The sequence below is a fragment of the Anolis sagrei genome, chromosome 6 (genome assembly GCF_037176765.1).
Source record: "Anolis sagrei isolate rAnoSag1 chromosome 6, rAnoSag1.mat, whole genome shotgun sequence".
In the NCBI taxonomy this organism is placed as follows: Eukaryota; Metazoa; Chordata; class Lepidosauria; order Squamata; family Dactyloidae; genus Anolis; species Anolis sagrei.
Window position 1 is genome coordinate 19575338 of NC_090026.1, and position 16619 is coordinate 19591956.

The window sequence follows — 16619 nt, forward strand, 5'->3', positions numbered from 1 at the left end:
ATCTATCTCTGTCCTATCTATCTATCTATCTATCTATCATCTATCTATCTATCTATCTATCTATCTATCTATCTCTATCTTCTGTCTAATCTTACCCATCAAATCTCTCACTTTTATTTCCATCCCTTCTTCGCTCTCCTCCCACCTCCTTCTTTCCCTGCTGCCACTTTCTTCTTCTCCTCCATCCCTCCATCCTCTTGTTCACCTCCCTTCCTCTCCCCGCCCGGTGTCCCTGTCTGCGTTGCTGTCCCAGGTACAAATTGCTCAATCAGGAGGAGGGCGAATATTATAGTGTCCCTGTGGCTGATGCAGAAAACTGTGGGCTGCTGCAGAAATTTGAGGTAACCTTGTGGTTTTCTGGACACTCCTCTGGTTCCCCACTGTGTGCCAGCCCAGCTCCACCACAAAGCCCATACTACTTCACAGCTGGGGGAAAGGGATTGCTGCTGTGAGGAAAGGAGGAGAAGGGGTGGAGGGAGCACCTACAGACTGCTTTGCCTTTTAGGAGCTGGTGTAGGAGGGCAAGTGGGCAGCCTGGCTTGCTAAGTGGTGTTGAACCTGAGAGGGGGTGGGATGGAAGTTGCCAGATCATCACTCTAAGTCTTGCTGTTTTTGACTTTTCAGGCCTGCAACTTCCCTCTGGAGCTCTATGAGGTATCTACAGTTTCTTCAATTCCTTCTAACTTTTCCCTGGTACAACAAGATGGGGTGGAGGAGATTTTGCACTTGCTGACCAAAGGAATCAGTCCTGGAACCGTTTTCTAAAATAATAATAATAATAATAATAATAATAATAATAATAATAATAATAGACTCTGGCACAAACCAGTAAAGGTGGTCCCAGTGGTGATCGGCACACTGGGTGCAGTGCCTAAAGACCTTGGCCTGCACTTAAACACAACTGGGGCTGACAAGATTATCATCTTCCAGCTGCAAAAGGCCACCTTACTGGGATCTGCACGCATTATTTGCCGATACATTACACAGTCCTAGACACTTGGGAAGTGTCCGACGTGTGATCCAATACAACAGCCAGCACAATGATCTTGTTTGCTGTGGACTCATCTTGTTGTGATACTATGACTAATAATAATAATAATAATAATAATAATACCTTATTTCTAGACCACCATCTCCTCAAAGGGACTCAGGGCAGTTTACACACAGAAAAAGGCAATCATTCAATGCCTCAGGTGAATACAAAGGTATCAAAATAATACACAATAATGCAACAGTAATAACAGTGAGTTCAGAATTAAGCATTGTCATGAAAAATAAAACAAAACAATCCAATAAGTAAGTAAGTAAGTAAGTAAGTAAGTAAACTTTATTATGGTCAATGACCCAATCATAACAGAGAGACCCAGTCCCGCCCATCCATGTCAAACCCAAGGGGTTATATGCTTCAAACTTCAACAGATTTTAAAATCTAGACTAAAAACCATATACAAGTAGTTATTAAAACCCAACTCAACCCACAAGATCACCCAAAGGCAGTCTAAAGGGAGGTAAGACATAGTTAACCAAAACATAAGTAAACATTACAAAAAATACCCTAAAAGCAATATTAAAAATGCCTGACACCAGTGTTCATTTGAAATGTAATATGGCAGTCATATAGTACAGGTGGAACTAGCCAGCATTCCAAGTAGGTAAAGTGACTTAGTCCTCCTCCTCTCCATATGCTATAGTGCATAGGTGCGTTTTGAGAAATTTCTTAAAGGAGAGAAGGTTGGGGGCTGTTTTTACTTTTTTAGGGAGGGAGTTCCAGAAATGGGGAGCAATCACAGAGAAGGCCCACTCCCTCATTCCCACCAAACAAGCTTGCGATAGAGGTGGGACCGAGAGGAGGGTCTCCTCCATTGACCATAGTGCACGGGATGGTCTCTATAGGGCAATGGTTCTCAACCTATGGGTCCCCCAGATGTTTTGGCCTTCAACTCCTATAAATACTAACAGCTGGTAATCTGGCTGGGATTTCTGGGAGTAGACAAATAGCCTGGACCTGAACCGTTTATCGTATTAATACCCTAAAGGTCAAATCCCACTTGATCTTGGAAGCTAAACAGAATCAACACTAGTTAGCACTTGAATGGGCGACTGCTGATGAAGATTAGATTGTGTGTGGTATTTCAGAGGAAGGAACTTACACTACTATCTATAACCATCTCTTGCCCAAGAAAACCCTACGCGATTCATGAGGTCACCATAAGTCAATAGACAGCTGGACAGCAAAGATAATGGAGATGAGCATCCCTACTTGAGACCAGGGTTTATAGACATTGCAGAATGTATCATTTTTAGAACAACTTCCCCCACTTTTTGCTCTAAACCAGCTCAAGGTGTTCACATCTCTCCTCACCTTGTCCCTGTTCTTCGTTCTTTCTTATTGTCTGCTCTGCAGAAGGTTCGGCACGGCCCCATCCAGTCTCCATCTCCAAGCCCTACAGATTCCAAGCGTGGCGGATTCTTTGGTATCAACCGCTTCCACATCTCTGACTTCAACTTTCTTATGGTGCTGGGCAAAGGCAGCTTTGGCAAGGTGGGTTTGCTGTTTGACAACTGAGCAGGCGGTTGGTTAGAGGATGGATAGGTTGTTATCTGCTCAGGCAGAGATTGAGAAACATTCTTCTTTCAACTTTAAGACACCCAGAGGCAGCATGGATATTGGTAGTAGGTTGGATGCTGCAGGGAGCATTCTTGTTGGGAGATGTAAAACAACAACAACAACAACACTTGGTTTATATTCTGCCCTTCCCACCTTGAAGGGAATTCAGGGCGGATCACAGTACACATACACGGCAAACATTCAATGCTGCTTTGTATAGACAAAACACAGACAGACAGAACAGAAGGAGGTGCCATGGAAGGTTGGGCTTGAGTTCAGGGGGTGCTGTTGCTCTATGATGAAGAGCTGTCAGGACTTTCTCCTTCCTTTTGGTCGCCCAGCATTTTCTGATCTTCTTTCTTTATGACGTTGTAAAACTCCTCCCCCGCTTTTAGCAGTGCCTAATTTCTCTAATCACAGCTAAAGTTGTTTTCGAATTGCTTAGGTAAACAATGAGCTAGGCTGACAGTTGGCAGTTCACGCCAACCCGGGGCTTCAAACTTGCAACCTTTTGGTTGATAGATCTTATAATTGCTGATGATTTACCAGCTGTGCTAAACCTCCAGCCCATGATTTTGTATCACAATTGCATCAGTTTAGTTCTGTCTGTGACTGTTCCTTATGACATGACATTGTTGCTGTCATTGTTGTATTCTAGTTTGATTATTGTGGAATCAAATCTTTTCTGTATTAGAAAAATATCTATGAATGGTTCGCAATAATGCTACTGTCCAACTACTGCTTCTTGTTCGATTGTAGTTTTGATATTATTAGTCAGGTAATCAGAGAAGGTCCCCTAGTCGTGCAATTCTACTGCCTTGGGTGCTTGCAGCTGATCTAAGTGTGAGAGAATTGGCCGTCTGCAAGAACGTTGCCCAGGGGACACACGGATGCTTTACCATACTGTGAGAGGCTTCTCTTGTGTCCCCGAATAGGAAGCTGGAGCTGACAGATGGGAGCTCATCCCACTCCCCAGATTCGAACTGTCAATCTTTTGGTCAGCAGTCCTGCCGGCGCAAGGGTTTAACCCATTGCACTACCAGGGGCTCCTAAGAGATGATCACAGGAAAGGCAGACGAGCCAGGCTCTCTGTGTTTCCTTGCCTAGTTGAACACAAGACCCAAGACTTTGGGATTCTCTCTCCACAGGTGATGCTGGCGGAGCGCCGTGGAACAGATGAGCTGTATGCCATTAAAATCCTCAAGAAAGATGTGATCATCCAAGACGACGATGTAGAATGCACCATGGTGGAAAAGCGAGTCTTGGCAATGGGAGAGCGTCCCCATTTCCTAACCCAACTGCACTCTACTTTCCAAACTGTGGTAATCTCTGGCCACCTAGTGGCATTTCAATTGTATCTTGCCTTTATAATTCTATGATGAATTGAATCACTATTTATCAGCAATGTAAATCTCCACATAAGAGAAAACAACTTAGAGAATGAACAAACACACTTTCTCTAGTTTTTGAGGGTGCATTCTAGGGGTGCAATTCTTTGCTAATTTTCTTCTTGAAGGAGGTGATTTGAGGAATTTTTTCTCAAGACATGAAATCCCTCAAAAACATCAATTTTAGAAGACTACTTGCACTAGGGGACAGCTGCTAAAAATTCACATGCGGTATTTTATGCACAATACAGTATTTTTGGCATAGGAAACAGTCTTTTCTGTGCATAAAATACTATTTCAACACAGAAATGCTATGTTCTGTTTAGAGAAACACTGTTTCCTGTGCAAAACTACTATGTGTGAATTTTATGCATAATAAATCCTGAATTATGGGGATTCTCTTCAGTACAGGATGCACCTTGTTAGTGTTTCTGGCACTGATTCAGAACATATTTTGTAACAACAACAACAACAACAACAACAACAATAACAATAATAATAATAGACAAAGAAAAAACATGGATGTGGCTCACAAATGGAACTCTGAAAAAGGAGACAGAGGGCCTGATTCTGGCAGCCCAAGAGCAAGCTATTTGAACCAATGCCATCAAAGCCAGAATTGAAACGTCGACAACAGATCCCAAATGTAGACTCTGCAAGGAAGCAGATGAAACAATAGATCACATCCTGAGCTGCTGCAAGAAGATCACGCAGACAGACTACAAGCAGAGGCACAACACCATTGCTCTGATGATTCATTGGAACTTGTGCCACAACTACCATCTGCCTGAGACAAAGAACTGGTAGGATCACAAGCCGGAAAAAGTTACAGAGAATGAACACCCCAAACTCCGCTGGGACTTCTAGATTCAGACAGACCGAGTTTTGGAGCATAATACTCCTGACCTCACAATCGTGTTAAAAAGCAAAGTATGGATTGTTGTTGTCGCAATCCCAGGTGACAGCAGGATTGCAGAGAAACAACTGGAAATGCTGACATGATATGAGAATTTAAAGATCGAACTGCAAAGACTCTGGCACAAGCCAGTAAAGGTGGTCCCAGTGGTGATCGGCACACTGGGTGCATTGCCTAAAGACTTTGGCCTGCACTTAAACACAATTGGCGCTGACAAAATTACCATCTGCCAGCTGCAGAAGACCACCTTACTGGGATCTGCACACATTATTCGCTGATACATCACACAGTCCTAGACACTTGGGAAGTGTCCGATGTGTTACCCAATTCAACAGCCAGCAGAGTGTCTGCTGTGGACTGATCTTGTTGTGTTTCAAATAATAATAATCATCATCATCTTTATTTATATTCTGCCCCATCTCCCCAGGGGGACTCAGGGCAGATTCCAACATACAAAAAGGCAAACATTCAATGCCTCACTCAACAAACAAGTATTGACAAAATTATCAAGAATAACCCCACTTATGAAAACAACATTAGAACCTAACATCAATAAATTAAACAAAACGTAATCAAACAAAATTATATAGTGACACAAAACCTAAACATAAAATATCCACATTAATTTAGAGGAGCCAACCAAAGTTCACAAAGTCATATGGGTTGATTGTGTGGCCAGTGATGGCAGCTGGGCCAACATGGACTAAAAGAGCCTGAATACAACAATAGTTCTCAACTAGAGGTCCGGTAGTGATCTCTCATTACCTAATCCTCCTCTTCTCCATATGCTAGTGAGCAAAAATGAGTTGTTTTTGAAGGAGAGGAGGAAAATGGCCATCTTTATTTCTTTAGGGCAATCACAGAGAAGGCCCTCTCTCTCTCGTTCCCACCAATCTTACTTGAGATTAGGGTGGGACCGAGAGCAGGGCCTCTTCCACTGACTGCAGTGCCCAAAAGGAGATTGAATTGGTCAAATAACCTGGATCCGAGCAATTTAGAGCTTTAAAGGTATTGACCAGCACTTTGTATTTAGCTCAGAAGCAGACTGGCCACCAGTAGAGCTGCCGCAATATGGGAATGGATCTCTCCCTGTACGGGGCTCTTGTTGGTAATCTGGCTGCTGATCTTTGAATCAGTCTGAACTATCTTCAAAGGCAGCCCCACATATAGAAATATCTTGGAATATTATTTAAATTCCTAATGCATACATATAAGCACAGAGGTCAGCATAATTTAAGCAAAAAAGAAGAAAATGCCTTCTTTAAGTATTTCTGATCAAAGAGTGCTTTTTTAAAAAAGTAATTGAGACACATTTTTGATCAATTAGAATGGATTTAAATAAATCTACCAGTTAATTGAGTAGTTACTCTCCTACATACCCAAGTGTACAGGAAAGGAGATATCCTGTATTATTTGGAAGTCCTTTATCTTGTCTGTCTAGAGTACATCACATACTGTGGGTTTTTTTCTTCTTCAAGGACCGTCTCTATTTTGTAATGGAGTATGTCAATGGAGGAGACCTGATGTATCACATCCAGCAAGTTGGGAAATTCAAGGAACCACATGCTATGTACGTGAGTCTCCAGGGAGTTTCTTTGGGGTCCTTTCCCCTGCTTCCACCCTTTTTTTCCTCATTTCCTGCGTTCTTTTCTTGTGCAAGATTCTCTTTGATGTATGTATTCTGTTAGGAAACTCAACTACTGACCAAAGGATATGGAGGGGACTGGAGAGAGGGGGTATATCTCTACTATAGCATTCACACCATTTGACATTACTTGAACTGCCATGGCTCAATGCTATAGGATTCTGGGAGCTGTCATCTTACAAGGTCTTTTGCCTTCTTTAGCAAAGAGTGCTGGTATCTCACCAAGCTACAACTCCAACGATTCCATAGCATTGAGCATGGCAGTTCAAATGGTGTTAAACTACATTAATTCTACACTGTGGATGCACCTTAGGCTCTCTCTCTCTTGGCATGTTGGGAGGGACAGCTGTGGATGACAACTGGAGTTTGGAAGCTAAGAGAAGACAGGTGCCTTCATCCTTCTTAGAATCATAGAGTTGGAAGAAATCCCATGGGCCATCCAGTCCAACCTCCTGCCAAGAAGCAGGAAAATTGCATTCAAAGCACCCCTGATAGATGGCCATCCAATCTCTTCTTAAAAGCCTCCAAAGAAGAAGCCTCCACCACACTCCAGGGCAGAGAGTTCCACTGATGAACAACTCTCACAGTGAGGAAGTTCTTCCTAATAGTCAGGTGGAATCTCCTTTCCTGAAGTTCTGCATCCTTGTCTCCAGGGCAGCAGAAAACAAGCTTCCTTATGACTTTCCCTCACGTATTTATACATGGCCCTCATCATGTCTCCTCTCAGTCTTCTCTTCGTCAGGCTAAACATGCCCAGCTCTTTAAGCTGCTCCTCATAGGGCTTGTTCTCTAGACCCTTGATTGTTTTAGTTGCCCTCCTCTGGACACATTCCAGATTGTCAACATCTTCCTTAAATTAATGCTATACTGTAGCCTTAATGCAGTTTGACATCACTTTAACTACCAAGGTTCAACGCTATGGGATTCTAAGAGCTGTCATTTTACAAGGCCCTTTGCCTTCTTCACCAAAGAGTGCTGGCATCTCACCAAACTACAACTCCAACGATTCCATAGCATTGAGCTATGGCAGTTCAAGTGGTGTCAAAGCACATTAATTCTACAGTGTGGATGCACCTCAGGATACAGCTAGTGCTCTCTCTCTGGGCATGTTGGGAGGGAGAGCTGTTGGATGACAGATGGGGTTTGGAAGGTAAGAGAAGACAGGTACCTTCATCCTTCTTGATGGAGCTTTACTGTACCTCTTCTCCTTGATATGCTGAGGATTAAAATCACAGGAACTCTGTCCTTTACCTGAGCTGGCAACCGTAGTGAAAGCATTTTCCTTTCCTGCAAGTATAGTGTTCCCTTTAGCGCAGCGTTTCTCAACCTGGGGGTTGAGACCCGGGGGGGGGGGGGGGTCTTGAGAGGGTGTCAGAGGGGTCGCCAAAGACCATAAGAAAAGACAATATTTTCTATTGGTCACACAGGAGTTCTGTGTGGAAAGTTTGGCCCAGTTCTATCATTGGCTAGGTTCAGAATGCTCTTTGATTGTAGGTGAACGACAACTCCCAAATGTCAAGATCTGTGTTCCCCAAACTCCACCAGTGTTCATATTTGCTCATATTGAGTATTTGTGCCAAGTTTGAGTCCACAGTGCTCTCTGGATGTAGGTGAACTACAACTCCTAACTCAAGGACAGTATCCACCAAATCCTTCCAGTATTTTCTGTTGTTCATGGGAGTTCATTATGTCAAGTTTGGTTCAATTCCATTGTTGGTGGAGTTCAGAACGTTCTTTAATTGTAGGTGAACTATAAATCCCAGCAACTACTACTCCCAAATGACAAAATCAATCCCCTCCTCCAACCCCACCAAATTTGTTCCAGTGAATGAAAATACATCTTGCATATCAAATATTTAAATTACAGTTATGAAGTAACAACAAAAATAATTTCATGGTTGGGGGTTACCACAAGATGAGGAACTGTATTAAGGGGTCACGGCTTTACGAAGGTTGCAAAATACTCCTTTAGCGCCATCCTGAGGCTTTATTTAGTAAGAAAAGAAAAGGTTGATACAACTGTCCCTCCACATTTGCGGTTTTGACTTTTGCAGATTTGATCATTCATGATTTGATTGGAAATGTTCTCTAGGAATCTCTAGCTCCTTTATTGTGATTCTGTAGTCATCTTCCATCAATAATAATAATAATAATAATAATAATACTTTATTTATATTTTCCTCTATCTCTCTGGGTGGATTCCAAACAAAAAGGCAAACATTTAATGCCCAAACACAACAACAATACATCCATGGTAACGAAATTTGGCAACCCAACATATCAAAACAAACGTTGACTATAGAGTCAGGCTGAAAGAACTAAAAATTCTCTCAGGTTTCAAAATAGCAATTTGTTTGCAGGGTTTTTATAAAACTTTTATAAGGGTTTTTTGTGTGTTTGTGTCCCTAACACCAGTGACTGTGGAGGGCTAATGTAGAGACCAATGGTAAATTTGTGGTGAAATCTGTAGTGTTGCCTTTACCACAAGGTCAGTTTGGGAGGGTGAAACAGATGAATGAAGAATGAGGGAAGAATGAGTCAGTGGGTAAAAGCCCTGGGATGATGGAATATCCTGCATTGCTTCAGATATTTAAATGCCACCCTATTAAAATTAACAATGCTCTGCTAATGGAAATTATTGCAACAGGGAGGCAAACTGGAGAAGTTTTTCCCCTACTGGAGTTGTTTGTATGTTGAGGAGCTTTTGCGATGCCACCAAAGAGGTTGTATCACTTGTTCTGTTTATTAACATTGGACACCAGGGCTCCGTTTCATGGAAAATTATTGTACTCCAGTGACATTGTGTAACTGAGTGACCTCAATGCAAAACCACCAAGCTTATTATTATTATAAATCAACATGTATTTTAGGAGCCCCTGGTGATGCAATGGATTAAACCCTTGTGCCAGCAGGACTGCTAACTGAAAGGTCGGCAGTTCAAATCCGGGGAGCAGAGTGAGCTCCTGCCTGTCAGCTCCAGCTTCTCCTGCGAGGACATGAGAGAAGCCTCCCACATGATCGTAAAACATCTGGGCATCCCCTGGGCAACGTCCTTGCAGATGGCCAATTCTCTTACACCACAAGCGACTTGCAGTTGCTCCTGACACACGCGCACACACAAAACATGTATTCTGATCAAATATATATTTTAGGGATTGGGGGATGGTTATCTGTCCTGCTTAGAAAAACAATGAAAAATATGTTTGTGCTACATTTGAACGAGATGGGAGTGTGAATGCATTGTTGCAATAGACTCATTCATCTGAAAAATACATGAGAATGCAATGTGAGACTGAGGGTGCAGGCAGTCACCTGGAAGAGAAAAACAGTTTGTTTACAAAAGTTAAAATCATACTGCTCTTAACCAAGTCTGGCCTGGTGAGAGTGGTTTGCTCTCCTCCATGTATTCCTCGTCAACCTTATACCTGTAGCCAGCATTATTCATCCTTCATATGTATTTCCTCCTGAAAGTATGGCACTTTATTTATTCATGATAGTTTTCCCACCACAAAAGTCAAAGTGGAATGCATGATCTCAGACCCATTTTATTTTCACAACCCTGGAAAATAGTCTGGACTGAGAAATGGCAATTTCCTTCAGTGACCTTCCTGGCTGAAAAAAATACTATATACCCTCTATGTACTTTTAAGTGGAACAGATGCCTGTCCTTCCCATTTATCCCTGATTATAGCTTCCTTCTTCTTTTTTATTTTTTTTGCAGAGGTACGTATTAATTTCATTCTGAGGTGTATCTATATCAGATATGGGCAAACTTTGGCCCTCCGGGTGTTTTGGACTTCAACTCCCACAATTCCTTACAGCCAGAGGGCCAAAGTTTGCCCATGCCTGATCTATACTGTAGAGTTAAGACCATTACAAATGCCTACTGTAAGCAAATGGTTCACACTTTGGGCACAAGTGATCCATCTTTCTTTGCCTTCCCATCGCAGACAAGGAAAGAGAAAGATTGGTGGGTATCCAGACAAATGGTGTCCTCTTTCACACATTTAGCGCACACAAAATCCTATCTGAACTCAGAAGCTAAGCAGGGTCAGCTTCAGTTAGTTCTTAGATAAGAGACCTACAATGAGTACTACTGCAACATGCTCTATGTGGGGTGGCTTTTGAAGACTGTTTGGAAGCTTCAAATGGTCCAACGGATGACAGCCAGATTGCTCACCGAAGTGGGGTACAGGAAGCATACAACCCCCTGTTACATCTGCTCTACTGGCTGCCAATCTGCTACCGAGCACAATTCAAAGTGCTGGCTTTAGCCTATAAAGCCCTAAATCAGTGGTTCTCAACCTGTGGGTCCCCATATGTTTTGGCCTTCAACTCTCAGAAATCCTAACAGCTGGTAAACTCGCTGGGATTTCTGGGAGTTGTAGGCCAAAACACCTGGGGACCCACAGGTTGAGAACCACTGCCCTAAATGGTTCTGGCACAGTTTACCTGTACGAATGTGTCTCCCTCTATGAACCACCTCGGAGGTTAAGATGGTCTGGGGAGGCCCTGCTCTCAAACCCACTTCCTTAGCAAGCGCGACTGGTGGGGATGAGACACAGGGTCTTCTCAGTGGCACCTAGTCTATGGAACTCCCTCCCCAGTGAAATTAGATCAGCTCCCTCCCTCCTGACCTTCAGGAAAAAAACTAAAAATACGGTTGTAGGACCAAGACTTTGGTCAGTAATTTTTCGACCAGTGCAATAAGGAAATATGAAATAGTGCAATGATGAATGGAAAGGCTCTGATTTATGATCTTAGACTATGTGATTTTAATTATTTGTTTTAATGTTTGATGTTTTTTTATTTTTGGGATTTTAATATATTTGTTTATTTTCTTTGTATGTATTTGTGCGGTGTCGAGTTGTTGCCTATTGTAACAACCTGCTCTGAGTCCCCTTCGGGGTGAGAATGGTGAGGTATAAATGTGGTAAATAAATAAATAAGTATTGCAGGCTAAGTTTCAGAGGAAGGAACGGACAAAACAACCTCTGAGTATTCCTTGTTTGGGGTCATTCTAATACAGTGGTTCCCAACCTGTGGGTCCCCAGGTGTTTTGGCCTACAACAGCCAGAAATCCCAGCTAGTTTACTAGCTGTTAGGATTTCTGGAAGACCAAAAGTTTTGGGGACCCATAGGATGAGAACTACTACTCTAACATATTGAAACTATTAATACTCCCCACCAACAGTTTTCACCAAATGTGTTCCTTAGTAGAAAAGTACTTCCATCCAAAAATGTTAGCTTAAATATGTCAAATTTTAGATCATAAACTGCTTGGGACTGGAATCTGACATCTCGTTACTCTGTACAATATAATGCACATTCATGGAGCTAAATAAGAAAACAGTGGGCCCTTCAATACATGAGATACAACATTTGCTGTGTTACCTGTGTAGGCTGGCATAAATATTATACTCAGGTGGCCTTCAGTATTATAATATCAATAACACACACGCCAGCCAACCCAGGTAATGGTGGCACATATGTTTTGAAAAACAAAAACAACCTAGATACATAGCAGGAAGCCAGCCTACACTCAGGGTCCCTGCCACTTCCATCTGGAATGACAAGTGTTCTCATTGTGATTCACACAGTAGTTTCACAATTTTTGATTTCTGATGCGAATTTTAGTACTTGACAGGGCATACGTCAAGTACGAAGGAGCCACTTGCTATTGGAGTGGTTTGGCTGCCTAAAGAACGCGCCTGCCTGGGTCTTTCAAATGTAGCACAAACTGTGGGTGTTAGAAGCACTCCAAGTACTCCTCTACTAAGGGGATAGTTGCCATTCAACTGCCCACTTCATCCTATCTGTGCCACATTGTCGCCTTCATCTTTTCTGCTACAGGTTTTATGCTGCAGAAATCGCAATCGGTCTCTTTTTTTTACATAACAAAGGAATTATATACAGGTGAGTCTGTGACAGCAATTTCATCTACCTGTCTTTCCAGCCAGCACATGAGAGGCTTGGGGCTGTTACTTACAGCAGAGTTATAGTTTTATGCTTCTACTTTAACTTGCCATGGTTACATCCAATGGAGTCCTGGGATTTCCAGTTTAAGGAAGGAGTATTTAGATTCTCAGCCAGTGCCCCAGCAAAATTCAAACTGTTGTAATTCAGCCTGTTCAGCTTGTGATTGTGTCTGATATTCATGATGGGAATGGGGATGATGTTCCTAATGGAAATGGGGGTGAGGGTTTACCTGGGCCTGAGTTAAGCTTGGATGAGAGGCCAGAGCTGTCTCAGGAAGATTCACAAGGCCGAGGCCGCATCCCTGGGAGAGGCCCTTCACAGTCTTTCTCAGAGTATGAAGATGATTTGTCAGGTGTTGATGCTAATGAGAAAGTAGATAGAAGGTAAGGATTTTGTAAACAGAGACAGAGTGCCCAGGCACAAAAGAGATCAGTTTGTTTGCAAGAAAAGAGAGATAAGCAACCTTTATCTGGTTGTAAGGTCAAGAGAAATGTTTTCTGGAATGTGGGAAAGCTTTATATTAATTCATGGGGAAAAGTTGCCTCAGTTGGGTCAATATTGGAATTTTATGACCGTCTTGCTTTCAAGTGTTCTTAGTTTCATGTACCAAGTTTTTGCCAAGTTCCTGATTTATGTATTGGATTCCTCATGGATTTTATGTCTTGTTTCATGGATTTCTGTACCAACGAATCTTGTTTTGTTTTGGAACCTCACGGACTATCCTATGTTTTGGAATTTTACTATTTTTGCTCATTTTACCACTTTGCCTACATATATTCTTTAATACACTGCTTGCTGATTTTACCAAGCCAGTGTGGTATTTAAGGTTAGAGGTGTTCCTGCTCTGGCATACAACACAAACCATGACACCAAAAGTGTGGTCTAAACTGGGGATTCCCTAATTCGGGTTCTGCATTGAGTGTGTGTGGAGTGTATGTATATAAACCTAATGGTTTATGGAGCTTCTTCTCAACACTATAATTCTGTAATTGTGTCATGTGAAAAATCCCATATCCTAGCTCTTCTAGCTTGTCCATAAAATCTCATTCTGTTCCCGAGAGTCCCAAGAGCTCAGGGTTTCATCCCCCATTTTCTACTATTCCCATCGGCAAAAGCAAACTGCTGCAACATCTCCTTAACTTTAATACTGAACACATTGTGATATGATTTGGCCCCATATGCTCTAGTTTCCATCTGTGACATGTTGGGGGATATGCTTTCATGATCCTCCCTGTGTCTCTGGAGCACATTTTTCCTTCCAGTGTAATGAACTTAATGGGCAGGTCAGGATTGGCCTCTTGAGCCCCATCAGCCTAGATGTAATCTAATGCCTTCCATTGGGAGGAAGTATTCCAATTGCACACTTTGTTCTTTTCTGCCTAGGGATTTGAAGCTGGATAATGTAATGTTGGATGCTGATGGTCACATTAAGATTACAGATTTCGGGATGTGCAAAGAAAACATTTTCCCCGGCATCACCACCCGGACTTTTTGCGGAACGCCTGACTACATTGCTCCAGAGGTACGGAATCTTTTATTCAGAGTTTCTCAGTAAAGCATTTGTTTATTTTCCAAAGGAAACTCAGGTCTTTCTGATCTAATCAAAATTCTCTTCCAGGCATCATCTAATTTTATGGTTGACCTTTTGCCATGTGAAATCACCAGGGCCCTGGTTGCACATTCCTAATCGCTATGCGTTAAAACGAGAGGTGCTGTGGGCATTTACATTTATTCGCTCCGAATTCTAATTTTGCACAATGAAATGTGAATAGGGGTGATTTGAGGATCTGAATTCTGTCTTATTTTATCTTGCTCCATTTTTTCTGTAGCTCAGGTCGCATCCAGTATTGGAGGTGCCCATATCATATTTAGTTTTGCAGCTAGTTCCTTATAAGGAGCAGAACACTAAATGAATGAATTCCATTTGACTTTTATTCTTTTCCCAGTGGACTTGTGAGTCCTGGTTACTGACTCTAGATTATGGCAATGTTGCCTACATAGGGCTACTCTTGAAAAGTTTGCTGCAGTTTTCTGGAATGCAGTTGCTGGGCTATTGACAATAGCAAGCCAATGGGAACATATCACACCAGTTTTGAAGCAACTTTGTTTTAGGCATCTGATCCCGACTCAAGGTGCCCTCACTGAATTTTGAAGACCCTGAGACATTATGGACCATCTCCTTCCAGAAGAACCTTGCCTCACAGCACACACATTTGATTCCCAAAGTTTAAAAAACGGTGTCACAATAAATAAATACATAGGTTGTGGAGCCCCCGGTGGCACAGTAGGTTAAACCCTTGTGCCAGCAGGACTGAAGACTGACAGGTCGCAGGCTCGAATCCGGGGAGAGCACGGATGAGCTCCCTCTATCAGCTCCAGCTCCTCATGCGGGGACATGAGAGAAGCCTCCCACAGGGATGGTAAAAACATCAAAAGATTTGGGCGTCCCCTGGGCAACGTCTTTGCAGACAGCCAATTCTCTCACACAGGAAGCCACTTGCAGTTTCTCAATTCACTCCTGTCATGACAAAATAAATAAAAAAATAAATAAATCCATAGGTTAAAAACATATTGCACCATGGAGGTAAAACCAGTTAAAAACAATAGATATTAACAAGGCCACCTGGTGGCGCAGTAGGTTAAACCGGTGAGCTGCTGAACTTGCTGGCCAAAAGCTTGGCAGTTCAAATCCAGGGAGCGGGGTGAGCTCCCCCTGTTAGCCCCAGCTTCTGCCAATGTAGAAGTTTGAAAACATGCAAATGTGAATAGATCAATAGGTACCGCTTCTGCGGGGAGGTAACGGCATGCAGTAGCATGCAGTCATGCTAGCCAAATGACTTTGGAGGTGTCTATGGACAATGCCGGCTCTTCGACTTGGAAATGGAGATGAGCACCCCCTTCCCCCACCCCAGAGTCAGACACGACTAGACTTAATGTCAAGGGGAAACCTTTACCTTTTTAAAAAATTAACAAGGCTAAAAGACCACCACCATAATGAAGTAGTCACCCATTTTCGAAAGCCAGCATCCACATCCAGGTTTCTAAAGTTAGCTAGAGATGGCGCCTGCCTGATTTCTTTAGGGAGAGCATTCCAAAGCCATTGCAAATTTAAGTGGAATATAGTGCTATGTAATGTGACGATATAACAAGCAAGTATTTTCTTATTATAGAATACATTATTATACAGTAATTCATTGGAATTATTTATGTCAGGGAGTAGGATTGAAGAAAATATTTTCTATTTCATTCTTGTTTAGATTATTGCCTATCAACCGTATGGGAAGTCTGTGGATTGGTGGTCATTTGGTGTCCTTCTGTATGAAATGTTGGCTGGGCAGGTAGGTGTGTTGCGGGAGGAGAATGATTTTGAAGTAATTAGTTTCTTTCCCCAGTAATGGAGCAATTACATTGCATAATGTCAACGTGTATTATCAAGAAAACATATAATATTCTATTTACCAAAATCCCCAGTACATAGCTCAATTCAGTGGTACACAGAAATCAAAAGGAGCAACCGCTCTCAAACGTAACAGTTCTGGGTTTGGATAGGGATTCCACTGTATGTAGGCTTCAGGGATACATTCAATGAGAAAAGTCACAATCTTAGTTGCTTTTGAGAAAGTACTGTATATATTTGAGTATAAGCTGACCCAAATATAAGCCGAGGCATCGAATTTTACCACAAAAACTTGGAAAACCTATTGACTCGAGTATAAGCCGAGGATGGGAAAGGCAGGAGCTATTGGTGAATTTCGAAATAAAAATAGATACCAATAAAATGACATTAATTGAAGCATCAGTAGGTGAAATGTTTTTGAATATTTATTAAAACTGGAATTTACGATAAGACTATCCATCGCTGATGAAACCACTATTCTAACTTTCTTCAACGCAAATGTGCTTACGTATCCTTCCAATAATAATAGAGTAAAATAATAAATGTAATAATAATAGAGAAAAATAATAAATGGAATAATAATAATAATAATAATAATAATAATTAGAGTACAATAATAAATGTAATAATAATAAATAGAGAAAAATAATAAATGGAATAATAATAATAAATCCGAGTTAAATAAT

General features: G+C 41.9%; 1 protein-coding gene across 1 annotated transcript in view; it reads left to right on the forward strand.

Annotated features, from left to right (window-relative positions):
- Nucleotides 1-16619, forward strand: part of PRKCG (protein kinase C gamma) — an 84538-nt gene that overhangs the window by 59941 nt on the left and 7978 nt on the right. Inside the window, exons 8-15 of the mRNA XM_060780416.2 lie at nucleotides 254-341; nucleotides 625-654; nucleotides 2405-2542; nucleotides 3757-3930; nucleotides 6391-6482; nucleotides 12411-12473; nucleotides 13920-14058; nucleotides 15794-15874. Coding sequence (XP_060636399.2) covers nucleotides 254-341; nucleotides 625-654; nucleotides 2405-2542; nucleotides 3757-3930; nucleotides 6391-6482; nucleotides 12411-12473; nucleotides 13920-14058; nucleotides 15794-15874 — 805 coding nt within the window. The remainder of the gene's footprint in view (nucleotides 1-253; nucleotides 342-624; nucleotides 655-2404; nucleotides 2543-3756; nucleotides 3931-6390; nucleotides 6483-12410; nucleotides 12474-13919; nucleotides 14059-15793; nucleotides 15875-16619) is intronic.